The sequence below is a fragment of the Mesocricetus auratus genome, unplaced genomic scaffold (assembly GCF_017639785.1).
Source record: "Mesocricetus auratus isolate SY011 unplaced genomic scaffold, BCM_Maur_2.0 Super-Scaffold_100007, whole genome shotgun sequence".
NCBI lineage: Eukaryota > Metazoa > Chordata > Mammalia > Rodentia > Cricetidae > Mesocricetus > Mesocricetus auratus.
This window is the reverse complement of record NW_024429191.1, coordinates 29203620-29230274: the sequence shown is the minus strand read 5'-3', so window position 1 is coordinate 29230274 and position 26655 is coordinate 29203620. Positions and strand designations below refer to the sequence as shown.

The 26655-nt window shown below is 51.9% G+C and overlaps 1 protein-coding gene across 1 annotated transcript in view; it reads right to left on the bottom strand.

The window, feature by feature from the left end:
* Positions 1–1172: 1172 nt before the first annotated feature.
* Flt4 (fms related receptor tyrosine kinase 4) overlaps positions 1173–26655 on the bottom strand; it is a 43284-nt gene continuing 17801 nt past the window's right edge. The window contains exons 9-30 of the mRNA XM_013114807.3: positions 23441–23595; positions 23185–23347; positions 21898–22024; positions 20803–20911; positions 19591–19953; positions 19150–19296; positions 18932–19063; positions 18677–18783; positions 18239–18374; positions 17641–17745; positions 17204–17317; positions 16916–17004; positions 16637–16787; positions 16129–16223; positions 15655–15777; positions 14171–14282; positions 12385–12484; positions 11272–11377; positions 10371–10519; positions 8886–9006; positions 7119–7204; positions 1173–2950 (exon numbers count right to left, since the gene is read on the bottom strand). Coding sequence (XP_012970261.2) covers positions 2758–2950; positions 7119–7204; positions 8886–9006; positions 10371–10519; positions 11272–11377; positions 12385–12484; positions 14171–14282; positions 15655–15777; positions 16129–16223; positions 16637–16787; positions 16916–17004; positions 17204–17317; positions 17641–17745; positions 18239–18374; positions 18677–18783; positions 18932–19063; positions 19150–19296; positions 19591–19953; positions 20803–20911; positions 21898–22024; positions 23185–23347; positions 23441–23595 — 2983 coding nt within the window. The 3' untranslated portion in view covers positions 1173–2757. The remainder of the gene's footprint in view (positions 2951–7118; positions 7205–8885; positions 9007–10370; positions 10520–11271; positions 11378–12384; positions 12485–14170; positions 14283–15654; positions 15778–16128; positions 16224–16636; positions 16788–16915; positions 17005–17203; positions 17318–17640; positions 17746–18238; positions 18375–18676; positions 18784–18931; positions 19064–19149; positions 19297–19590; positions 19954–20802; positions 20912–21897; positions 22025–23184; positions 23348–23440; positions 23596–26655) is intronic.

Here is a 26655-nt window from a genome sequence, read left to right as displayed (position 1 = left end):
GTTTACTAAAAATGATACAATAAGTTCCTGGAAAAGGCCTTCCCACGGAAACCGCCCTGACCTCGACCTTGTCCAAAGACTAATCGCACCTTAAAAACCCACACACATCCACCTCTGGTGTCAGAGCAGAACCAGCCAGGGTAGAGGAGAGAGCAGAAGCTTCTCTGGTGGGAGCCTTTCTTAGGAAGTTTTTCTTGAACCTTTTTGGGGCCTGCTTAAAGTTTTCTTTATATCCTTAAACGAGTCTCTGTGTTGTCAATCCCCGACACCCTTCGCACGTTCTCGGACACAGGCCGTGCAGCAGACGTGGCACAATTCTGTGGTCAAATGCAATTGATTATAACACAATGAGTGTCAAAATGTTTGTGTTTAGTGTGGTTTTTTTCCTGTTCAGACTTAGATTTATTATAGAAGCCATGACAAAACAAAGCACCCCTACCACTAGCAGCTGCCCCTGTGGGAGGGGTTCTATCCACCAGAATGATGACAGCCAGTGGACAACAGGAATCATGGTGCAGGCCTAGAATGTGCAGCTGGCCCACCAAGGTATTGCCCTTGTCCCTGGCCTTTGCCGGGCTCTTTTCTGTTCTCTTGGGCGAAGGGCCCATCTGACTGTGCTGTTTGCCTGTTCTTGGGTGTTTACGTCCACCTCCAGCCTAGCCCAGCTGACAGGCCTGCTGCCATCGCTGGCTTTCCCTCCTGGGTTCCTGAGACATCTGACCTGGAGACAGCCTCAGGGGTGTGCTGGACATCCTTCCCTGGTCTGATCGGAAGAGTACGTAGGGAGCAGGTGCAGAGGACTTATCTGGAGCTGAGCCCTCCATGTGTACCACCGCTGGTGCTCAGGGGGCTACTCGTGACTTGGTAGGTGACAAAAAAAGCACTGCATTACATTGTAGATGAAGCAGGTATTAGGAGAACATGTGTGTAGCGAGCTGGTGAAGACAAACTAGATGAAAACTGAGCAGGCACCCTGATGCCTCATCCGCGCCCTCTGCTGGCAGTTTTGGGGAATGTGAGCTGAGCTAGGAAGGGATGGGGATGCAGGCTCAACAGCCTTGCCAAGGGGACCATGCCATGTGTCCTTTGGGCCCAGAGGTCTTCTTGGACTGTACAGTTAGGACCAGAACTTGACAGACACCTTGTTTAGAACCCATTCATTATACCTCAAAGACTGGCATCAAATTTATTATTATCTTTCGTTAAATATCTTAGATCATTTCAGAGAACACTGCCTAAAAGGGTAGAGTATGTTTTTCTTCCCCAGTACATTTCGTATGTGTGTAGTTACAAGTCAAGAGAGGTGACACAGACAGGTGATACACACGTGGGGGAGGGTCGAGGAGGACTCTGCGCCCCCATTGCAGCCTTTGGTCCTCTGAGAGAACAGTCTCTCTGCTTTCAGGAGGCGAGCTCGAGACTCAATCCCACAGTCAGGTTAGATGTGTAGGAATGGGGCAGTGGAGGGCCACAGGGGGACTAGAGTCATACATGCATTCAACGTATCATAGAAGAACAACACACTTGGCGGGGAGGGTCTGCCGAGCAAGCCCCTGCTTGCTGTCTGGTCGCCTGTCCTGCAAGCGTTCTTGTGGGGGGTGGGGCTGGGGGTTGATGGGACTCGTCTTGTACAGCTTTCTTCTGGTACTGATGGTTGGGCAGTGTGAGTTGGGTTGGAGGGGTTCTGGGCTGGAGGGCCACAGCTTCCATGGAGCGGTCTCTCAGGACAAAGATTTGATTTGTTCAGGGGTCAGTTTCAGGCACAAATACAGGGTTAGCAGAGGGCAGGGACCTCCAAGCAGCCTGGGGGTACATGGCTGTATGGCTCCAGCCACGTGTCCTCGGTGCCGGCCCCAGAAGCCCTCCTTGACAGAACCCACAGATCCTGGCTCTAGATGAAAGAAAGGCTCAAGCAAGGGAGGTCCAGAACACCAGCAAGTTTCTCAGGTTCTAGGCCATGCATGTGGAGCCTGGGAGCTTTCAAGAGGGAGGCAGAGAGCTGCAGCGTGCCGGGACCGTCCTTCAGCTGCTGGGGACTGGGATTCAGGAGGGCTGTCCTTGGGCTTCTTTCCTGCACGACTCTGATGAGTCAATTCTTCACAGCAGTGCATGATCTTTGAATAAAACATGGATCTCCTCAACACCTGGGGAGGTGCTGCTGTTTTGTTGTGATTTGTTGTCGCATCCGAGCAGCTGCCAGGAGCTAGTTAAGTGTTTAGAGGACTCCTCCATTCCCACTTCTGGGCTTTGAGATGGAAATGAAATGGTCTCTTCAGGCCTGGAGGGCCAGGAGAAAGAGGCAGGAGCACAGGGAGAAGGGGACTTCAAGTGGATGGGCAGGACAGGGAGGCTGTGTCCTGGCTCCGCCGCGTGACTCTCAGACACATGTGTTCTTTATCAGAACCCTGTCACCCACCAGGGTGGTGAAAGCAGGTGCTGGAGAAGGTTCTCTGCCGGGGTGCTTATTTGAGGACCAGCATCTGTGAACGCTGTTACCAGGCAACCGGATGCGAGGGTGAGGATGACTGCCTGATGAAGGGCACAGGAATGGTGCAGAGTTCAAGGGAGCCCTTGTGTCTGAACGTGACTCTTCCTGGCTAGGGAGGCTGTAGAGGGGAATGGAAAACTCCTCCAGGGCTGGAGCTACAGATGAATTCCCAGCCTGGGCCTCCAGCCTTTCCCTGATGAGGGTGTCCCTCCTGCCCAGTTGTCAGACCTTGGTTTCAGCAAGGGTAGGAGGCCTTGCCGAGTGTTTCCTTAGTAGCTGTTGTCTGGGAAGAAGGGGGAGCCAGCAGACGGGGAGCAGTCACCTTCTTTGCATGGCTGGGAGACCTCTCCATACTCACTGTTGTAAAACACCTTGCCTCCTTGTGCCCCTTGGGTGGGCCGCCGCCGCCTCCCCTGAGGGTCAGGGTGTCCTCTGGGAATATCCATGTGCTGGCCCTTACAGCTGCCAAGACAGAGAGGATGGTCTTAATAAGTGAGAGGACGCCAGGTCAGGGTCTGATTGGAATCACCAGACATAAGCAGAGCATGACGCAAGCGCAGAGGCTCTGAGACACAGATTTGACATCAGCCACACAGCAGGCTGATCTGATGTGACAGGGACAACTTTGCAGTTGCAAGCCTGGACACAGGGTCTTGAAAATGGCTAGCTTCATCCCTTCAACCTTGTTTCTTTAGACCAAGTGAATCTACTTGCCTTGGGCAGGTGATTCTGATGCATTCATTCATCTTCTTCTGATGGGTTTTAGGAAAACCAGTACAGAGAATATTGCCCTCTGCTGCCACCTCTGGGGAGGTGCGGGGTCCTTGGTGAAAAGTCCTCTTTGTCTTTGAAATTTTGACACTCGCTTCCTTAGGATTCTTACTTTCCCTCCACCTTTTTCTTACCTCACCACAAAGCACCTAAGGTGTAGCACAGCCTTCCTGCTCATGGCCCACTCTGAAACAGTGGGGTCCTAAGACAGCTGTCCCTGTGTTGTTCATCTCAACAAATGCAGTCAGTGTTCTCTCTAGCTCAAGCCAAGCACTTGACTGTGGTCCTTGATTGCCCTCAGTCTTCATATTCAGTCCATACAGAGTCTAACTGAGAAATACCTCCCCTGACACCCATCTATCCTCAGACCCCTACTCCAGGGTAAGCATCACTGTCTACTCAGTGGTAATTCCCCTGGCCTATATCTCTAAATCAATTCTCACTTCCCTCCTGGAAGGTATTCAGAGAGATCCTTTAGGTTAGATGTGACATTGGGGTCTCTCCTGCCACTGCCTCCAAGGGTCACTCTTGGGATGAAATCCTAGCTTTGGGGCCCGGGGAAGGGTTCAATAGATCAAGTGCTTGCTGTGCAAGTATAAGGCCCAGAGTTTGGATCCTCAGCACTCCTGTAAAAGAAAATCTTGGTATCTTTTCTTCATCATAGTAACTTGGTCTCTATTTTTTCATTTATTTAGTGTGTGTGTGTGTGTGTGTGTGAGAGAGAGAGAGAGAGAGTCAGACAGACAGACAGACAGACACACATACGCATGTGGATATTAGAGGACAACTTGTGGTTCCCTTCCATGTGGGTCTTGAGGATGGAACTCATGTCCTTGAGCCTAGTGTGTTTTTGTTGACATCTCCTGGCCCCAGAATATTTATCTTTAAAACTGATTATTCTAATAGGAAATATCTCAGAGTTTACTCTTCTAGGTCAACTTGTTTAGGTACACTTAATTTTTTAAATTAAAACTTTAAGTTTGTGTGTAGTATGTGGATATGTATGTTTATGTATGTTATGTATGTTTATGTATGTTATGTGTGTGTTTGCCTTCAGAGTTCGAAGAGGGCAACAAAGCTGCTGGAGCTGGGGTTACAGGAATTTATGAGCTGCCATGTGGTTGCTGGGAACAGAACTCAGGTCCTTTGGAAGAGCAGTAAGTACTCTGAATTGCTGAGCCATCTCTCCAGCTCCCAGACATACTTCTAATATTAATTTATTCACACTGGCCACCACACTTCTTATTTTCTACACCTAATTTTTTCTGATCATTATATTTCTTTATTTGGTTTAGTTTAATTTTATTGTTTTTTTTTATTTTTTTCTTTGAGGCAGGGTTTTTCCTGTGTAGACCTGGTTCTCCTGGAACTCTCTCTGTAGACCAGGCTGGCCTCAAACTCAGAGATCTACCTGCCTCTGCTTTCTGAGTGCTGGGATTAAAGGTGTGCACCATCACTGCCTGGATTATTGGTTCTTTTTATTTCTTCCATTATGTACCTGGTCACTTATATTGTCCTGGAGTGCCTTGGTCTTCATTTTAAGAGGATTTATCTTTTACTTTTTTCCTGTGTTACCCACTTGTATAGAACTTCTGATTCTTGGTGTAGTGTTTGCTTCTTTGCATATTTCATTCTCATTGACATATTGTGTTTGATTTACTCCTTTAAGATTTATTTATTTTATTTAATGTGTATGAGTGTTTTTCCTGCATGTATGTGTATACCATGCGTGTGAAGTGTTCATAGAGGCCAGAAGAGGGTGTCAGATTCTCTGGAACTGATTTACAGATGACTGTGAGCCAGTGTGTGGGTGCTGGGACCCCACTGGGTCCCCTGCAAGAGCAGAAAGAGTTCTTGCACCGAGCCATCTCTCCAGCCTCAGCATTCATTTCTTAATGGGGATCCTGCTGTGTTCCTGTTTTAGTTTTTTGCAGTAATTTTGTATGGAGAGAATGTGTTTCTCTCTTTGTGATGACTCATGCTGGAACTTCCTATGTCAGAAGTAGCAGGTTTACCCTCTACAAGGGTTATGGATTCAACAGTTCCTCTGTTGCAAGCTCAGTGGTCAGTGCAGCCGTGTGGCAAGGGGATGAGGTTCATGTAATGAAATGATGTCATAAGAACCGGACCTTTCCACCCTGCTCTTACCATTGCTGTGAGGCCATGCTCCTCCAGACCCCCCCCCCACCTTACTTCCAGACTTCTCAGCCTTGAGAGACACAAGTCAACTACACTTTTGCTCACTCTAAGTCACCTGGGCTCAGGTTTGCTGTGACAGCAGCAGAAGGTAAACTAATGGTAAACTAATGCTGGTGGCTTCCTAGGTTTCCTCGTCCCAAAGCGTCATTTCAGACCCACATCTTTGGTGTCACCTCTGGTCCCCTTGATCACATCCCTTCCAAAGCCTCTACCCTGTCCTGCTTTATACCAACACCCACAGCCAACCTGTCACTTTCCCTGCAGTCTTGCTGCCCAATCCAAACCTACATTGTTCAAGATCCCCTTCCACACACAGGCTTGGAGGAACATGGCTCTGCAGAGTGTGAGGTCTGCATCCTGAATGGTTGCTTGAAAAAATGATATAATTAGAAATGAGGAAGAGGTGATGTCCCAGGGGAAGAGTGTGGCCCAAGGGTTAAAAGAGAGGGGAAGGACCTGGGCAAGTTAACTCCCTCTTCCCCCTATAGACTCTGCTCATCCACAGTCTGTCATTCATCAGCATCTGCCCCGTGATTTGCTGCTCCTTTCAATGGCTTCTCATGGTGCATTTCCAGAGAAACCTGTGCAAACAGTACCACCCGCTGCTGCTGTCCTGGTGAGGTGCTGTTTCTGCAATGAACAAATGCTTTCTCCTCCTCCTTCTCTTCTAGCCTCTCCCTCTCCTTAACTTTCTCTGAATTATGGACATTATCTTATTTCTGTAGGGTCATTAGCTTCTAGAACTTCCTTCTTTCCGCATCACCACGCAGCAACCCCTACCAGCTCACCAGTCTGTCAGAAACAATTCCTTCCCAAGATAACTGCCTCTGGAGCAGCAGACTTGTGCCAGCATCTTAGCCCTTCTCTGTAAGCTTAGCTTTCTCCATTGTTTACCTACTGTGTGACACATTGCTTTCTTGGGACTATCCCCAACTAATTCTGCTGTGGCTCAGGCTTGGTTCTGCTCAGCACAATATGTCAAGAATACACACACATACACACATAGACATAGATACACAGAGACAGACACATATGCACAGACACACGTACACATAGACACATAGATACAGACACACATACACAGACACATAGAGACACACACACACAGACACAGATGCACAGACACATAGACACACACACAGATGCATAGACATAGACACACATACACATACACATAGAGACACAGACACGTAGATACAGATACACAGACATATACACAGACACACAGAGACACACACAGACACACACAGAGACATACATAGAGACACAGAGAGACACACACAAACACACAGAGAGAGACACACACAGACACACAGACACACAGACACATAGACACACACACACACACACACACACACACACACTCTACACCCTCAGGTGCATCACAGGCATGAGCTGAGTGTCATCATTCTAGCTCCTCAAGGAACTGTTTTTTAAGGAAGAGTAGAGATTTGGGTTTCCATAGCAGTCATCATTACCTTTGGTGGTGCATGGTGGGTGGTGGGGAATGGGGCAGAGCACTGGGTGGGGAAGCTCACTTTGAACACACAGAGAAAACAGGAAGGCACAAACTCTTCTGAGTGCCAGGCCCCAGCTGCATCCACAGGCTCCCGCTCAGGGCCCTCCCGAGGATGGTGTGTCCACTTCTGGAGGCCCTTACCTGAAGCTGCCTTCATGTCTATGCCTGCTCTCTATCTGCTCAAACTCCTCCGAGGCCAGCACCATTCCGCTGTCTGTCTGGTTATCCTGTGGGGAGAAAACCAGCCAAGTTTGTGGGCCACATGTGAGGTTCTCCTGCAGGGCAGCTGTGTCCCAGCCTGGTCAGGTGGTGAGGAACCTGAGCCTTGCTGGCCTTATACCCATGCGGACCGAGTTAGGAGAGGAGTGGGTTCCAGCCCATCAGAATGTGCAGAGAGGGCCACATCTCTTACACAAAGGGAGACACTATGGCTTGATGGTGGAGGTCTGGAGGGGAGGAGCTGTGTCTGGCCATGGAACACTCCAGACTGGAAGGCAATAGGCTCTGAGATTCCAGTTCCCAAAGGTCTTTATTGAGTGCTGGAGACATAAGCCTAGGTATCTGTGGTCTGCTCAAGGGCTCCTCCCCAATGACCTTATCACCCACCCTCCTTGGGCCACAGCTCACTAACTGAGTCTAGTATCAATGCCCCCTATTGGGTGGACTTAGGTCTGAAGTTATAGCATTGACTCCACGTCATTGACTCCACCAGAGCTCAGGCCTGGGGAGCCAGTCTCACCACTTACAAACAGACACACTTGCTGAGCTTCACTAAGCTTCCTTGTGTGTGACCTGATCTGAGGACATAAGGGGTCCGCAACTGAGTGGATCCTGCAAGCTTCCTGTTCCCAACTCTTTGAGTGACACTTGTACTCTCCAGGTTGGTGATACCAAACACCACCCTCAGGGTCAACTGTGGCTTGGAATGTGAGCACACTCTCACGCACGCACTCATTCATATATATGCATATATATGAATATACATGAATGTCACAGTGTGTGCTGGAGATCAGAGAACAACTGGGACTAAGCTCCTTCCACCATGTGGAAGGGACTGAATTCAGTTTGTAAGCTTATCCACTGAGCTGTCTCATTGGCTCCAAGTTCTCTGTCTCTCTCTGTCTCTCTCTGTCTCTCTCTGTCTCTGTCTCTCTCTTTCTCCCTTCCTCCCTCCCTCTCTCCATCTCTTTCCTTATGAGCTACAGTTTCTATACAGCTGGGATAAAATGGGCAGGGAGGCCACGTGTGAGAATGACCAGCAGCTGAGAGAGGATAGCTTGGAGTGATCACCGAGATGCAAAAGAGCTTAAGGTGTTCCCAGGACTTGATATTTTCAAGGACTTTCCCAAGGCTACATCTTCATGCCTGTGTATTGTGGCCTACAGTAGGTACTCTGTACTGTGTTCACGGTAGGTGAGCTACTACCAGCCTAGGTGCCGTCAACAGAGGATGGAACAGGAAAATGTGGTGTATGCACACAATGGGGTTTTATTTGGCTGCAGAGAAGAATCAAACACTGTTCTTTGCAGAGAATGTATAGAATTGGAGGACACCACATTAAGTGAATAAGCCTCATGGAAACATGAGTATGGTATGGTCTCTCATGCGGAAGCTAAAAGATGGCTGACCTGGAAGTAGAACAGCCATTAGTAGAGGCTGGGAAGGGGGAGGGGAAGTGGATAAAGGGAGGCTGGGTTTTATTAGTGCATTCTAGATGCATGTCTTGAAATATCATTGCATCCATTAATATGTACAATTTACACATTAATAAAAATTAAATAAAACATTTTAGAAGTTTGGCTTGCTTTTCTGTTACGTGTGTTGGAATACCTGATACCATGCCCCACCTCCTAGCTTCCCTTGGCCCCGTCTACCAGGGACATCCCTCCTCCCCCCACCTTCTCTTACCACAGAGGCTTTGTAGGTTGTAGGGGTCATGGGGAATTCTTCAAATGTCTTCATCCTGGAGGAACCTGGAGTCTGAGTCCCTCTGGTCAGGCACCCGGGAAAGGACACACAATTGTAATATCTGTGGGGAGGATACAGAAGGCTCTGATGGATTCATCCTAACCTCCCCTACCTCTCAGGCTGCTTCTCTTCCTGATGAGGGAGGTCTTCTAGCCGGGTGGCAAAGTATGGGTGGGGCCTGGGTCCAAGGTTGGTGTCCATCACACAGCTTAGCTGACCTTGGTATGCCTCTCCTCACTCCTAACCTGCACTGAATTTTCTCTGCTGCATAAGAGAACTATGAATTCACTGCTGGGGCTCCGCAGTGGCAGGAGAGTGGAGTAGCTATCCCCAGGCTGAGCATGGCATGGGGTATGGAGCAGAGTGGCAGGTATGACCTTCTCCTCAGGATAGGCCACTGAGACAAGGCTAGCCATTTTCCTGCTATTAACCACTGACTGGCCTGCCCATATATGCATGTGTGGGCAGTGTTGTCAATGTGCACAGTGTGTTGGGGGCTTGGTGAAAGCAGCCTGGCCAGGACCAGCTTGCAGTTCTGTCCCAGGCATGCCACTGCCCAGAGCACATGGGACAGGAACCCTGAAGCTCCAGCCCCTCTGTCATGCTGGTGAGAACGTGGATGGTATAATGTATTAGATGTGTAAACTGCCAAGGGTAAGAGCCCTGGATCCAGAATTTTAGAAACAGGATGTTTCACTCCTGACTATGGTGAGTGTGTGGTCTTCACTGCTCTTAGGGCCTTGCCTGTGGTCCTGGGGACACGCTCTGGAGGTAGAACAGCGATTGACACTGGGAGGGGTCTTGGCCCAAACACAGCCCACCCTACTTTGTGTCCCCAAAGGAAAAAACGCTAAGGATGGGTATGCCCTTGAAAGTCGAGTGAAGGAGAGAGAAGCACAGAGATTTGCAGGAGGCCAGTTGCTGTGGTTTGGATATGGTTGGAGTGTGCCCAAGGTCCGTGTTCTAGAAGCCTCATCCCCCTTGTGGGGACACTGAGCTGAGTCTTAGTGGATGGGAGCATCTGTCCCAGAATGGACTAATGATCCTGGTTGGTTCTCAAGAGACTGAGATGTAAGAAGAGTAGTGAGGGCCTCTGGCTTCTTCTGGCTTCTGTTCTCACCATATGCTTTCTTCTTCATGTGCCTCTGCTATCATAATGCCACCTGCCACAATACTCTCCCCAGAGATAAGCGAATGCTGATGCCATGCCCTTGAATCTCCACTGATATGAACTGAATGGACCTCTTTTCGTTATAAAGCTCTCAGCCTCAGGTATTTTGTTATAGCAGTGGACTAAGACACTCCCGGGGAGAGATCTCTCAAGTCACAGTAACTTGCTTTTCCCTGAGGACTCATAAAAGATGCCATCTCCCAACTGCTGTCACCATCAGACCTGTGCCCAGGCCTGGAGAGGGGGAAACTGACCTGGCTGCCAGGCTGTGGCAGTTCACACTGGGTGGACTACTCTCGGCGTCAGCTTCCGTGATGTGCAGAGCCGTGGTGGACGCCTGCATGAAGTCACCGTCCTCTGAGCTCTGAGAGCTGTGCAGGGCCATGCTCTCCTCTTCCTCCTCCTGGCCAGAATGGGAGAAGTTTTCAGCATCAGAGGCTACCACATGCCCGCACTCGGTCTTAATGCTGCACTCAGGACTACTCTGGTCCTGACCCTGGCGCAGGGTTGGGATGGGTTGTGTGTGTGACCCAGGACTCTGAGAATTTAGTGGGCCCACGGCGGGCCTTAGCACACTTTAATGTTCACAGCAGGCCAAGCATGGAGGTTGCTAAATGCCGGTTGGGCTGGACTTGTTCAGTTCTTCTAACCATCCTATCAGGTCTTGACAAGTGAGACAGGACAGGCCTCAGCTGAGCATCCTCAATTCAGGTCCTAAAGCGTGAGGTATCAGCCCCAAGCCACTACCCTCAGGAAGTACCCCTGGGAAGGGAGGCATGGAAGATGCACAAGTCCAACGTTTTTGTTCTCAGCGGTGTGGAAGGGAAAAGAATGTACTGCTATCTTGTTTGAGGACAGCATTGCCTTACGGGCTCAGCGTGGGCTAGCCTGGGACTCCTTGTGGGTAAAGGTGACCTCTGAGCATCTGTATGGCAGCTAGAGTAGACACTGGTAGTGTTTGCCCAGCTTCATACTGAGTGAGATGGAGTATGGGCAGTGGGAGGTTAGGCTCGTGGGCTAGGGGTCAGACACGTGTGATCCTTGCTTGGTAGCTGACAGGTGACCAGCACTTGAAGGGACTTGGAAAGACAAACAAGGCAGGAACCCAGGATTGGGCCATGGGTTGCAGCAGGCAAGGACAAAGATGGGGCTCACCTGCCAGCCTCCGCCCTGAAGCAGGTCTCCCAGGATCTCCACTAGCTCAGAGAAAGCAGGCCTCGCTTTAGGGTCTCCGGACCAGCAACTCTGCATGATGTGGCGTCTGTGGGGTGCAGCTGGCTGTTGACCTTTGGTTTGAGTGCACCATGACCCTCCCACCAGCCGACCCTATCACTCCAGTATCCCTGTATCACTATGGCAGTTTGGGTAGGCAGTGTGTTCCCTAAGGTTCATGCGATGGGAACTCGGTCCCCAGAGTGGTTGGCCACTGTTGAGAGATGGGGCCCACTGACAGGTCAAAGGGGCTTATGACTGGATTAATGCTGACCTTGAGGGGTGGGGTCTTTTGAGAGGAGGCTGTTGTATATAAATTCCCTTGTTTCCTGTCTTACTATGTGGTCTGTCCCTTTCATGTGCTCTCAACATGATGACATCTGCTATAAAACAGAAGATCTTCCCTAGGACTGCGTAGACAGAGGAGGGTGTCTGTTCTTGAACTTCTGAAATTGAGCTAAACAAACTTTCCCCATAAAGCATCCTGTGTCCATTGTGCTACAGTAACACAAAATGGACTAAAACTCTGTCCCTCATACATTCTGCTGTTCCCACTTCAGATTTAGTACCGGCCGCTGTCTCTCCTGCCTGTCCCCATCCTTCTCCAGCTGTCTCCAGTCCCTCCGGTGCCACTTCCATGGCCTCTGGTCCCCTGATCACCTGACTTTATGTGACTACCATCTGCGTGTACACTTAGCGGCTTGGACCTGGCCTGCTGTATGGGCTCTGGCTTTCCTGAGGCTGGCACAGCAGTGAGGTCCAGATCAGGGGCGTGTCAGGGGCGTGTCAGTGGAGGAGTGAGACAGTGTCTACCTGAGATGTTATGCCCCTGTGTCATCTCCTGCCTGCTTGAATACCACTGCCTGCCCCACAACTCCATGACCCCCTTCCCTTGGGTGTCCCCATGCCTGCCCTGAGACCCTCTTCCATGCACATAGACTTCGCTTTCTGCCTTCCATCTCGTGCTCTGCACCAACTCTCCCTATTCCCTGGGACTGCACACTTATCTCTCGATGCCTGTCCCCCAACAATTGTGTGGCAAGCCCGGAGACTCACATGGCAGGACTGGCCAGCTCTGGGGCCCTCATTCGAGTACCATCCTTCAGCCGCTGGCAGAACTCCTCGTTGATCTGCACCCCAGGGTATGGAGAGGCCCCTGATGGAAGAAAGGTGTGGGGTGGTGGGAACAGCCTGTTCTGTGCTCGGCCCAGCCTAACTTGTCCCTTCTCTTCTGCATTGCTATCAGTGTCAGTATGATGTCACTACCCAGGGCTGCCCCCCCCCACCATTTTAGTTCTTCATCTAATTAAATGAGGATGAATGGGGCTGGGGAGATGTCTCAGCCGTTAAGAACACTTGCTGTGCAGTCAGGACAAGAATTCCCGTCCCAACACCTATGTGACAAGCTGGGCATCTGGCACATGTCTGTAACCCCAGATCCCATCAGGGCAGAGACAGGAGAATCACTGAGGATTGCTGGCTTCTAGAATAGCCAAGAAAATGGCAGCCCCAGTTCTGGGAGATACCCTGCCAGAGCACCCAACACCATTTTCTGGTCTCCAAGTGTGTGTACACAGGCAGATGTACGCCATGCACAGCTGGGCAAATCCTCTCTCTCCCTGTCTCTGTCTCTCTCTCACATACACACACAGACACACCAATTTAAAAATATATATCTTTAAAATAGGATTGGTGAGGTTGCTCATTTGCTAGGGTACCTCGAGCACCCACATAGTCAATGTGCATTTGTGAGACTAGTTCCTGGGACAGTGGTACAGCCTTGTAGAGCCTGTCCAACAAAGTCAGTTTGCATCTCTTGATCATCCTGCTCATAAGTTGCTCACTTCCAGCTCACAAGGACCACTGTCTTGGTGTCCCCTTGACCTTCCTAGGCCACCTGCCTCTACCCCACCTGTCTACTGTTTATTTGTGAATTGTTTGTGTTGCTAGAAATAGAATCCCTTAATGCATGCTAAACCCACTGAGCTACACTCCAGCCCCTCTTCACGTGGCCTGGCTCCTTCCCCGTCCTCTGGCTCACGGGCCCCTGAACTTCCTAGGATCTTCCTGTGCCCCGTTTTTAGTAATTGTTTTTCATGGCTGCCATTTGGCAACATTTATGTTTTGTTCATTGTCTTCTTCTCCCTTCATTAGGCCTTCATCCTGTTTCTGTGTGGGATTTGTGTAAGCAGGTGCGAATGGGGTGCTTTGAATGAGAATGTCCCACAAAGGCTCGTAGATCTGAGTGCTTGGTCAGTAGGGAGTGGAGCTGTTTGAAAGGATTACAAGGATTAGGAGGCGTGGCCTTGTTGGAGGAAGTGTGTCACTGGGGGTTGCCTTTGAGGTTTCAAAAGCCCTGCCACTCTTTCTCTGTCTGCTGCATAAGGATCAGGGTGTAGTGCTCAGTTAGTTTTCCAGTGCCATGCCATGGCTCCTTGCCATGATAGTAATGGACTAACCATCTAAAACTGTAAGCAAGCCCCTAATTAAATGCTTTCCTTTATAAGAACTGCCTTGGCCATGGTTTCTCTCTATAGCAACAGAACAGTGATTAAGACTGAATGAGTGCTGAACTCCCATTGGGATCCATGGTGAGGAAGCTGCCATGTGAATGAGGTTTTGCCTTGCTCAGCACCAAAGTGGTGCCAAAGGAGCCCCTTTTGGGGCAAAGTCCTCTGGAAGGTCAGGCCAGGCTGGGCGGAGGCAGGTGAGTGGGTGGGCTCTCGTGACCCATCATTTGCCGCAGAAGGCCCTGGGTTAATACATCTATACACAGCTACAGTTGTGTGACCAGCCCCCAGAGGCAGGTCCCCTCTTGGATGGACACCTTGCCCTTACTCACCCAGGGAGAAAATCTCCCACAGAAGCACTCCAAAGGACCACACATCGCTCTGCGTGGTGTACACCTTATCAAAGATGCTCTCAGGGGCCATCCATTTCAGAGGCAGGCGAGCCTGAGTGGCAGAAAGAGATATGTCTGGTGGTGGAGGAGAGAGGGCTAAGGCCAGACACCAGGATACCCAAAATCCCAAGTTCCTTCTGTGAGGATTCAAAGTGTCTTCCCTGTAGTTGTCCTGGGTGCCCAGATCTCCCTCTCCATCTCCTTCTCCATCTCCTCCTCCCTCATCCTCTCTCTTCTCCCCCACTCTCCCTTCCTTTTCTACATCTCTCCCTCTACCTTTCTTATCTTTGTCCCTAACTCTTCCTCTCCTGTTCTTTCTCTCTCCTCTCCTCTCCTCTCCTCTCCTCTCCTCTCCTCTCCTCTCCTCTCCTCTCCTCTCCTCTCCTCTCCTCTCCTCTCCTCTCCTGTTCTTTCTCTCTCCTCTCCTCTCTCTCCCTACCTCTTCTTTTCTTGTACATCCCAGGCTGGCCTTGAACTTGTGATCCTCCTGCCCCATCCTCTTTAGCTCAGACATGCATCCCTACCTCCTGCTCCTGAGGGTGAATCTTGGACCTGCTCCTCTAATTGCAGAGACTTAACTCAGCATCCCGCTCATCAACTCCGTTTGTCTCCACACTAGAAGCAGAGTTCTCATTCCCTCTCCTGCCCTCAAGCTCTTAATGATGCTTCCCCATCATCTGACTCACTCCGTCTTATGGCCTCATCTGGGAGCCCTTCCAGACTGACCTCTGCTTCCAACCTAGTCCCTTCTCCCAACAGCTTATGGGTGGGATCAGAAATACACACCTTCTCCCTACCTGCATTCATTTCCCACCCCTGTGAGTCAGCATGAAGGACAAAAGCCCTCTGTAGGGTGACCACTCTGGGTAGAGTGGCGATCACACCACACCCTGGACTCACTCTGATCTTTTCTCTCTCCAGTCATCCTTCCTCTCCCCAGCATTAAACCCTCACTCATTCAAGCACCCTTCTCTGAGCTCTAGCCCCGCCACTGTGTCTGGACCTGTAGAATAGGTTGAGACAGGAAGACCCAGCCTAAATGGGGGCTGTGCTATTCTGTGTGCTTGGGTCTCAAGCTGAATAAGAGGAGAAGAGAGAAGCCAGGCAGACACTGAGGAGTGGAAGGAGGCTGAGCTGAGCTGGGCACCAGCGTGTCCACCTCTTTCCTGACTGACACCGCGTGAGCAGCAGCCTATTCTCGACACTGTGCCATCCATGCCATGATATACTGTAGCCCCTGAAGCTTTCATCAAGTGTTTTATCTAAGTCATAAGTCAAGCAACCAGCACACTCGGTGAGCGCCTAGGAACAGCGAGTCTCCCAGCAGCTGGGCATGGAGCCTGGCAGACCAAGTGGACAGTTGGTCCGTGGTTTCCCTTGCCCCACCCACCCCAAGTCCTCTGCCCCTCCTCATCTGTACTCACACTGCCTTTTCGAACATAGTCAGGGTCTTTGTAGATGTCCCGGGCAAGACCAAAATCACAGATCTTCACTATGTCACTTTCTGACAATAAGATGTTCCGAGCAGCCAGGTCTCTGTGAATGCACTAGGGGTGAAGGGAGCGGGGGTGACAATGACTTTAGCTTCCACTCTCAGGATGACATCTCGGCATAGCGCTCTGAGGCATCCTAGGGTATACCCTGCCTTGCCTGCATCTTGCTCATTTGGAGAGATATTAATGGAAGAAGACATATGAATTGAGAACAGTACAGTGAGTTAGGGACTCAGACATGCTGATTCCATGGCCAGTGCTTAGCATCGAGACCTGGGGCAGGGAATTCCTTGCTTTAGACTGAATTTCCTCCAAAATGAGACAGATCTGAATGGATCCCAAGGCCACTGTGGAGTAAAATTACGATCGGGCACATCTATTCCAAGGGGTGTTATGGGGACCCACCTTGCGTGAAGCCAGGAATTCCATTCCCCGGGCCACCTGAAAACTGTAGCAGACAAGGTCTTCCATGGTCAGTGGGCTCAGCCACAGGTCCTCAGCTGCACAGAAGGAGGGGAGCTCAGAAGATGCTTCTACAGTAGCTCCAAATTAACGTTTGTGCACTCACCCCTGGCCGCGGCTCTCCTGGCCAGGCCCCGGAGACCCCAGGCACCATGCCCCCTGTTTATACCTTTTACCTTCAAGTTCTCTGGGGCACCCACTTTTGCATCTGCTATTTGGCTTTGTATCCCCACCCCCGACCCTGTCTGCAATGCATTGCTGTTTATCCTGTGATGCAAGTTATATTTCATTGCCTGACTCTTGGGTGTCTCCCCCTTGTAGAGCAGAGTGTATTACAGTTCTCCTATTGAAGCCCCTGCACCGAGGGAGGCAGGTTAGGTTATTTCTGGGTGCCAATTGCAAGACTTTAACTGGGCCAGACAGATCTGGCAAGAGGAAGCCGGGTTCTTACTTTCTTGGACAAGGGGAGCCCTTCGTGCGCCTCCCTTGCCCATCAGGAACCGAGTGAACAGGGCTCTGTCGCTGCTTCCAGGTCTCCTTCGATCAGCCTTGGCACCTTCTACCATCGCGCGGAAGCGCCTGCGTTGCTCAGGAGACTTCTCCTGCCAAAGCGAAGTACAAAGCTGGCCTGCCTCTCATCCCAACTGCTTCTGGGACTTCCATCCCTAGTCAACCCTGGTGTCCACCCACTCTAACTGCGCTCCAGCAACAGGCTGGTGTGCCCACTTACCGCGTAGGGGCTGAATGCCTCTCGTTTGGCACGCAAGAAGTTGGAGAGATTGCCGTACTTGCAAAATTCCACGATCACCATGAGAGGGCCTATGACACGGCGGAGCAGAAACCAGACACTTGGTGATGCCAGCAGAGCAGCGGCACAGCGTCTCTGTGGTCCATCCTTCCTGCACCCTGCCAAGCTCCAACGTGGGCCCACCCCAGAACCCACATGGCTCCTCCCACCCATAGTGAGAGTGCCAGCGCCCACTGCCCAGGCTTTCACCAGGGTATCTCATTTCCATACCATTGGGCTTGGTGCACGCTCCCAGGAGGTTGACCACATTGAGGTGGTTACCGATGTGAATTAGTATCTTGAGCTCTGACATCAGGGCACGGTGCTCGCTGGCAGTAGCGCCCTCTGGAGGAGGCAAAGGGGGCACAGTGCACACGATGCCAAATTGCCGTGGTATTTTCCCAATTTGCTCAACCCCCCAGAGACACTGACTTAGCAAAGACATGTTCAGCACTGGTGCTGGGAGTGCGGTCTGCGCTGGGTCCCTAGAACATGCTGCTGACCCTACAGAGGTAGAGGCTTGGATCTGATTCCCTATGCCTTTCTATCAAATCGTGGCTGGGATTGTAGCTCAGTGTTTTCCTTCTTGCTCTTGCATTACCGCCCCTCCCAGAGCTCCTGCCCCTCCCCCTAGCTGTGGAACCCCTTCTGCCCACCAGCCCCCACACCTTTCAGCATCTTCACGGCCACGGTGTCACAGCTGCTGCCTTTATTGATGCCAAAAGCTGAGGCTTCCACCACCTTCCCGAAAGCCCCGTGGCCTAGCACTCTCCCTGTGGAAGCAGGGGGCCAGTTCCAGGTGAGCTGTACGGGGGGTGAGGGATGAGGATGGAGAAGGGTGGACAGCAGGGGTGGCCTGTCCCAAGAATTTGGGGCAGGAGGAAAATGGAAGCCTCTTTGCCAAACAGGAAGGGAATAGGGAGTGGAGTCTCAGAGAGGGAAAGCTGGAGAACAGAGGAGGCAGACAGGAAGGCCCCAGCATCCTCTCCAGGCAGGTGGGACAGGTCCACCCTGCTCAGAGCAGCAGGAAATGACCTCCGGGGGCCTGGGAACTGGGAGCCCTGGCTGTGGTTCTGGGGACTCAGGCCCAACTGGAACTGGTCAGGCCAGGTGGAGGCCAGGTGGGGACCAGGAGGGTCATCCTGGCACAAGTTCTAAGAATGGAAGGATTTCTGTCACTTCAGCCTGCTTGACCCCCATGGCAGCGGACACTGTCTCTGCCAAGCAGTGCATGCTGGGTGGGGCAAGCTGGGTTGCTGGCCTCACCGAGGTGTAACCTTTCCCTGGGGAACTCCCACTGGCTGGCGTCATAGGACAGGTATTCACACTGCTCCTCCAAAGGCACCTCCCCGGGGTCCATGATGATGGACAGGTAGCCCGTCTTGATGTCTGCGTGGGCAGGCTGGGGGTGGGGGTGGAGACAGCTCATTGATTTGGACATACCACTGTGGTTTGGATATATTTTACCTAGGACAAATGACACTTTCTTCTAAGCTCTCAATCAAGGAGGGGGACAAGCCAACGGACAACTTCTGCTCGGTTTGGAGCCCAGCATGGAAGGGTGGGGAGGATTCCCAGGGCAGGGCATTGACAGATGAACCAGGATGGGAATCTTAAGGGTTTGCTGGGATGAGATTGGAATGGGGAAACAGGAAACCCCGTTAGGTAATGGAGAGGGACCTCAGTAGGGGGGAAGACCCTCACCCTTTTCATGTTACAGAAGATGAGGAGGAGGAGGACCCAGAAGAAGACAGCGATGACGCCAGTGCCAATAAGTATCACAATCTCCATGCTGCCTTTATCTTCGGAGCCTGAGTGGGTAGACAGTGGCTGGGTGAGAGGGAGGGTGTACCCAACAGGAAGCGCCCCTCGTGCTTGGATACCGCTTCACTAAGCGGCCACAGGAAAGTGCCAGTTGGGTGTGTGAGGTGGGTTGAACAGAGCCAGGCCGGGACGCACCTTCCACTGCCACACTGGCAGAGGAATTCACGCAGCCCTTAGCATTGCACACACTGCACAGATAACGACCCGCATCCTCCTCGCGCACGCGCTGGATGCTCAACCTCTGATTCGAGTCTGCCAGGTCGATTCCTGCAAGCGGTAGGATGAAGGTTCCAGCTCAGGTTGGTATAGGGACCTCCGGACCCTGCCCGGCATCCAAGGCTACCTCCCCATACCAGACTCTTTCTCCAGGAGTCTTTCATCTTTGTACCACACAATACTGGGCACGTGCGCTCCGGCCACTGGGCATCGCATCTCCAGAGAGTCGCTCACGTTCACCAAGAGGTCGGTCAAGTTCTGCGTGAGTCGAGGAGCTTCCAGGGCTGAGGCAGGGTAGAGGGGGAACTAAATGAGGGCTCAGAAACTAAGAAGGTACCTCGGGATGGTGCATTGCGGGGGTGGAAGTAGGGAAGGGGTAGTGGCAGATGCAAGGGTGAGATGGACGGTATGGCGCTGAGGGACTGAGCATGCGAAGGACTGAGCACTTCTATGGCTAGATTGGGCGGCAGGGGTGCTCCTGAAGATCCAGGCTTGTGCTGGACCAGGTTGCAAAGGTAGAAGGGACAAAGGCTGAGAAGTGTGGCCCCACCCTCTCCGGCTTGCCACGCCCACCTCACCCTGTACGGACAGGTACTTCTTGTGGCAGTGCTTGTCCTGGCTGCGCCTATCCTGCACCTCACACACGTAGTCACCCTCATGCTCGGGCGCCACTCGGGGGATATTCAAGCTGAGGGTGGCGTGGCGGGCCCCAGGCTCCGCCTCCTCTAAATTGGCCGCTAGGGGCGTGGCATACAGGTGCACATTCTTGCAGTCGAGCAGTAGGGGGTTCCCTTGAGCATCGTGTAGTGTGGAAAGGTTGAGCCGGTACCAGCGCAGATGCTCGTAAGTGTAGTTGTCCGCCCGGCAGCTGAGGCGCACGGACTGGCCTTCTAAAGGATCCTCGGAAGGTTCTGATTCGATACTGAAGCCGTCCGGGATGGCTGGGGAGGAGAGAGGAGCCCTAGAGACACCGACTCTGTGTTTGCTCACCTACATCAACTATAGTGTGGGTCTCCTTCTTCGCCACTGACCTTGCAACGCAATCAGTTCTCAATCCAGGGTGTACACAATGCGTATTCAGGGTTTCACACTGTCTAGAACCCACTTCCCTTCCTTTTTCTTCCCCTCCTTGATCAAAGGAGCCACCAAGTCTTGGAAGTCAGCCCCACCCCTCGGGGTTAGGCTCCTCCAGCATCTCTACCTTTTGGACTCTTCTAGCTATGCTTCAAACAGGGAGCTGTCTACACACTTCCCGGAGGAGCCCGGGTCCTCAAACTCTTTATCACCAGACCCAGTGGACCTCGCTCTCTTTTGCTACTGACTACACGTTGAGCCTGGCTTTTCCTCGGAATGGTTTCATTAGCTTTTGCCAGCACCATTCTCTCCATTTCCACCTGCCCTTTCAGGTGGCTTCACCCATACTCCCGAACCCAGTAAGTGCCACCTCCTGTGACCTCTTTCTTCCTAGAGGTCACTAACCCATTTGAAAATCTGAGTCAATGATGGGGATTTTTCCAAGATGCACACATGAATCACAGGGCTCTAAAACTGACGAAGGGTGGGATTTCTCTTTGCTGAGGGTAGAGGGTACCATTCCATCCCACTACACCAGCCCCCAGTCTGTAGGCTGAGCATCCCTAAATGTATCTCTTCCACTCTGTGTCGTGGTGGAGGTGGTTGTCCCATGGGCTGGGTGCTCCCATGGTCACCAGAAACTCAGTAAGCTCATTCCTGGCACCCAGGCCTGTCTAGATGAAGTGGTACTCCCTGGGGACAGTCTGGTTACTCACTGGTCACATAGAAGTAGATGAGACGCTCGTCCTGGCCCACTTTGTTGAAGACAACACACTTGTACATGGCTGACACGTTGGCATCCTGGATGACCAGCTTGCTCACCGTCTACCCAGAACAGAGGCAGAAGGCTTCATTGCCTACCCAGACCCTCCTCCTCTTCAAAAAGGCTATTGTGCCCAATGGTAATGGGGAAACAAGCTTGGGCTGACAGTAGCCAAAGTCTAGAGACAGCCCAAAGGATAAGGCAAGGTCCTTTGGCAGTAGACAGGTGTCACCTCAGAAAAGCCAAGACACAGTGTGTAGACAGCTGGTCGGAGTAGAGGAACTTCTTTGTCTCAGATTGAGGCTATGTTGAGGGGTCAAAAGCCAGTTCGGTGACTGGGCCTCTCTAAGCAAGAGTTAAAATTCAAACTTTAATGAGTCACAACACGGCCAGCTTCTACATTATGGCCTAAGGTTAGTATCTGGTCACTGTTCAAGGTCTTCGTGGTGTGCCCACATTAGTCCCAAGGCACATAACATTTTTCAAGGTCCAGGGTAGTAGAGGAGGCACGTATATATGTGTGTATGAAGGTATCCCAGGATTCTAGAAAAAATCTGCCCTCAGGGAGTACGAAGTTTGAAAAGTAGGGCAGGAGAGAGGTCCATAGGCCCTGCCTACCATCCAAAGACCCCCACCCCCACCCCAAGCCGGGCACTTCCTGGCCAGGCCTGGAACAGGAAGAGGCTCTGGAGGTGTGTAGGAAAACAGGAAGTGACCATAGGAAGTGGGTGCCTTTGTTCAGTCCCCCTCCCCCTCCTGGTCAGCAGCTCACCAGCCTTCTATGGAGATCTAGTCAGCCCCCAACCCCATCCCCTTCCAGCCTTGGGACTTGTGGGCAGCTGGGTTCTCCTCCTGGATCTCAGTTTCCTTGTCTAGGAAGGCCTGGCTCACATGCTGGGGCCCAGAGAGGGCAGAAAAGTCACCTGGCTGGCAGCTGCAGCTGGTCAGGTGGAAACTGAGCCCAAGCAGAAGGAGCTCGCCCAGCCTCCCTCCTCTTTGTCTGCTCTCAGTACCAGCACCCGGGGCTGTCTCTCCGTATGGTCTGTACCTTATTTTTCCCCTCCACGAACTCGGTCCAGGTGTCCAGACTCTCAATGGGGTTCACAGCATCCTGAGTGGTCACCTCCCTCCAGTCTCGGCACTGTGGCATGCGATCCCGCTGCTGCCGCCTCCGGCTGCCGTGGACCAAGAGGGACAAGGGCAGATCAGGAATAAGGACAGGGAAGACCTAAGTTGGGCATGGGGGCTACACCTTTGTCATCCTCAGACATTGTCTCCCGCCACAGTGGGCTAGGAGGCGGCCCTCGGGCCTGGAAATGAGGGCAATGAGGGGCTGAACCACTGTTGCAGCCCTGCAAATCTTCCCTCACACAGACACCGCTCTGTCCTACTTCTACTTCCCCAGAGGCCATGTGCTCAGCCCGCTTCCAGGAGGACCACAATTCACCACTCAGTCCCACGGACCCCATCCCAGCTGCATCTCCTCCTCTCTCCTCCTAGGCATGCCCAGTGCTTCAGTCTTCTGTGAGATGAGGGGGGGCGGGGCAAAGGGAGATCTTGTGTGCCCCTATCTGAAGAGCGGGGAGGGAGCATCCTAGGACTATGCCATTTTGACACGGAGCATAACAGTGGCTTACTAAAGAGGCCAAGGTGGAGGTACCAGGGTGAGCTGCAGGCCGTGCGGTTCACGGGAGTCCCAGCCTTGCATATGCCAGGCTCTTCCAGGCCCACAGGCCACTTCTGGGCTCCCCACTGACTGCTCTGGAGCCACAGCCACTGGGCCAGCAGGTGGGGCTAGACTCCTTTCCTGCCTGGGTTCCTGGCTTCTGCTCATTCCCTAGCATGTGACCACAGAATCTTTCACTAAATGGCAAATCTGACTTGCCATTCTCCTGCCGAATGCCCTTCACTGGCTCCCTAACGACTTCGAAGTTTTTGTTTATGTGGTACCTTCCTCCTCTCCTGTTCTTTGTGTGTCTAATTTGTCTCTGCCCGGGATGTGCTTCCAGGCTCCCCTGTCCATTTCATTTTCTGTTATTCTGGCTTGGAGCTCACTACGGAGCCAAGGATGACCTTCAGTTCCTGATCGTCCCAAGTGTTGGGATACAGGCATGTGCCACCACACCCACCCAGCTCCTCTTGTCCTTTTGACATTGAGCTGGGTGTAGGGAGCATGGCTCAGCATTTGGGCAGGCTCTGTTGCTTACAGCTTTGACCTTGGGAAATTTGTCTCCCTTCACTGGTCCTGTTTCCTCGCCTATAAAGGGATGACATGGATGAGCCAAGATTTTGCGTGTAGTAGAGGAGAATGGGTGTGGCGGGGGAACATACTCACAGGCTGCGCTGGGCAAATGTCTTGCACGGTGTCCAGGGCCTCCAGTGCCACTGGACACTGAGAGGTTGGGGTACCCCATAGGCAGTGCAGGTGAGGGTCTGGCGGCTGTGGCGGGAGTAGATGCTAGGTGAGGAGGCTTCCTTTTCATGGATGTGGGGAGGCACTGGGGGAATAGGCAGTCAGTCGGTCGGCTGGCTCCCATCACCACCCCACACACCCTGGGACTCATCCCTTCTCCCATCTTTCCAGCCTGTACCATTCACCACCAGCTCCAGGCTGATGTTTTGCCTCAGACCAGCTGCAGAGTTCCACAGGGCGAGAGTGTAGATGCCGGCACTGGCCTCTGTCACCTCTTTGAGCACCAGAGCATGCGGACTGTGGCGTCCAGTCACTGCCTTTCTGTCCTTGTACCTGGCAAAGGAAGGGAATTCAGAAGCTCTGTGGACCCCATGCCAGCTCTGTCAGCATTTGCAGGCCCTCCAACCAGAGGGGTTCTCACATGATCAATCTAAAATACCTGATCGCATCAACAAGAATAAAATTTTGTCTGAGGATTCCATAATGAATCCTATACTTTGTATATGTTAATTAAAAATATATAAAACAAGACAAAATAAAACAAAAAATAACCAAAGCTTAAGACTCTTCTGTAAAGTGGCATAGAATTTGCACATAAGCTATAGCACCCCTCCACACACTGTAAATCATCTTAAGATGATTTACTCAAGACACTGTGTTACAGAAAAGGTTGTGATATTCACGTGCTCAGGGACTATGACAAAAACAAAAGGTCCAGACTGTCTGTATGCTTGTTACACATTTGATATTGAGATATTTTCCATCCGAGGTTCATTGACTCCGTGGCTGCAGAATACACATATACGAAGGGCCCGCACATACAGCTAGATGTGGAAAGAGAAGGCCAAGTGGCCTGCCTTGATAGGTCAGACTAGAGCAAGAGGCCTCTCCTGTACCAGACCAAGGTGGGCAGCCGGAGTATGGCGTACACAGAAGTCCCTGATCTCAGGAGAGGCGACAAAAGCTCTGGACTAGGCCGAATCAACCCATCGTCACAACTTATGTGGCCAGCTCAGCAATGCCAGCGATCTTTATGTGATCTGCAGTGGCACTTTTGGACTCACCCTTAAGTCCTCTGACATCCCCCCAGCACCCAGCACCCAGTTTCTGCTTAGGGCAGCTACTCTCTCTCCATCCTGTCTGCGAGCTTGGCCTAGGGGCGAGGAAGGCAGTTTGCTGGTTCATTCCATGACGTTCCTCCACATCTGCTGGCCTTGAGCATCAGAGACTCGATGTCCTCGGTGGGCTCCTCCGCTTTCTCACAGTGCGTGTCGATGAGTGAAGGGACAGCGACAACCCAGCACACGAGTGGCAATTGCCTGCTTCTCTGACACCTGGCTCTGGATGCTTCCAGGGGTTCTCCAGACCGGAGCTTTCACAGGGCTTTTGGCTTTACTATTACATTAGTTTGAATGGTCTTTCTGTAGATGACAACTTGCATGGCTCTCTCCTTCCTTCACTGGGGCTGGGGTACTGGTTCTTCAAAGATGATTGTCATCTGGCCCTGCCCTTCCTTCCTTCCTTCCTTCCTTCCTTCCTTCCTTCCTTCCTTCCTTCCTTCCTTCCTTCCATCCTTCCATCCTTCCTTCCTTTTCTCCTCTACATCAAACCCAGGACCTCCACATCCCATGCCAGAGTTCTGTCACTTAGTTACACTCCTATCTGGCACACTGAGATTTTCTTTTTTCTTTTGTTTGTTTGTTTCTTTTTGATTTTAGAGACAGGGTTTCTCTGTGTAACAGCCCTAGCTGTCCTGAAACTCCCTCTGTAGACCAGACTGGTCTCCAACTCACAGAGATCCACCTGCCTCTGCCTCCTGAGTGCTGGGATTGAAGGCATGAGCCACCTGTTGGTCGACTCTCCTCTCACTGAGCTGTGGGCTTTGGTGAGGACAGTGACAACCCATTGCTGTATCCTGTTTACGCAATGCCCCACTGGGCATGTGTGGTCACTCCAGACCTCTGCTGCACGTGCCAGCAAATGCCTCACACTCTGGACTTTTTCCTGCAGCCCGAGTCTTGGGCTTGGAACTGGTTCTCCAAGGCCCCTCCCCTCTGGATAGCTAAGCCACGACTCTACAGCCCTGAAAAGGCATGCCTCCTAGGGAAAGACCTGAGGTAAGGTAGATTTAGGGATCCCACCCTCAACTGTGACAGCAAACAGGGCACAGAGAGGCATATGATTTGCCTGGGATCACATAGCAGGACAAGTAGGACAGGGACAGATTCAAGGCCATGCTAGCTTCCTTGTTGTGGTGCAGAAGGCTTCTGGCACCCCAGGTTTTTTAGCTTGTCAGGTGTGTGACCCTGGGAAGATCCCTTAACTGTCCCAAACCCCAGTGTCTTCATCTGGAAACTGGAGCAGTACACTTGCAAGAATTTCAAAGGCTCACTGAAGCAGTGCCAGCACCTTGCTGGGCACCTTAGGCCAAAGACCCAGCCTGTCTGTCTGTCTGTCTGTCTGTCGTCTGTCTACTGGACCATCCATCATTCACTGACCTAGACATTCCATCATTATGCCACTTGAACAGTGGTGACCTGTGGGCGAACACAAGTGCTCCGGGACAGCTGCACACTTCTGAGAGGACGGTGCTGGCTAAGTGGAGACAGAAAAGTCGGAGGAGGTAGCTTGTTCCTGTGGAAAAGCTACACTGAGGGCAGGCGCCGTCCTGCTGGCCCTGGAGTTCAGGGGACTCTAAAAGTTGCATTTATGCAAGACATGCTCCTCACTTTGTTGTGCTTCAGGACCTCCCCTCGAGGCTTCTGGTACTACATGGCTCGAAGCTGCAGCCTTAGGTGGAGGAGGATTCAGGGTCACAAGGCTCATGACTGGGACACCCTGAGCCTTCCCAGAAGTCAGCTTCTTGCCCATGGCCTTGGGGCCTCTGCTTGTCCTGAGAATCTTACCAGGTGTCGGGTGCCTCAGGCTTGGAAGGGCAGAGCTGCTCTGGGATGACAAGAAAAGACAGAACAGGGACTCCTCCCAGGAGCCCTGGGGCTCAGGTGGGAATGCTTGTCCCTCTTCTGGCCCATGTTATCTGCACAATGTAGATGGAGGCTGGAGTAGGATCTATCATGATTGGATCAAGGCCATAGCTCAGAGCGTAAGGGAGGATTGGGAAGATGCTGTAGTCTCCTGGGAGCATCTAGAAGGACGCAGCCATCACTGAGGGGCCTTTCTGTACCCTGGGCACACTCTGTAGGGAAAGCCTAACTCTTAGTTCTCCTGCAGGCCTCTCACTACCGTGTATCTCAGAGCCAGGCTCCATAACAGTTTATCGGTCTCATGACGTCTCAAATTTGTGGTCCAGAAGGTCCTCAGAGAGGAACTCTTATAGGAAGGGAGGTCAAAGATCAAGCCACTACAGGGCAGGTCCAGTTGGCTGGCCCTTGG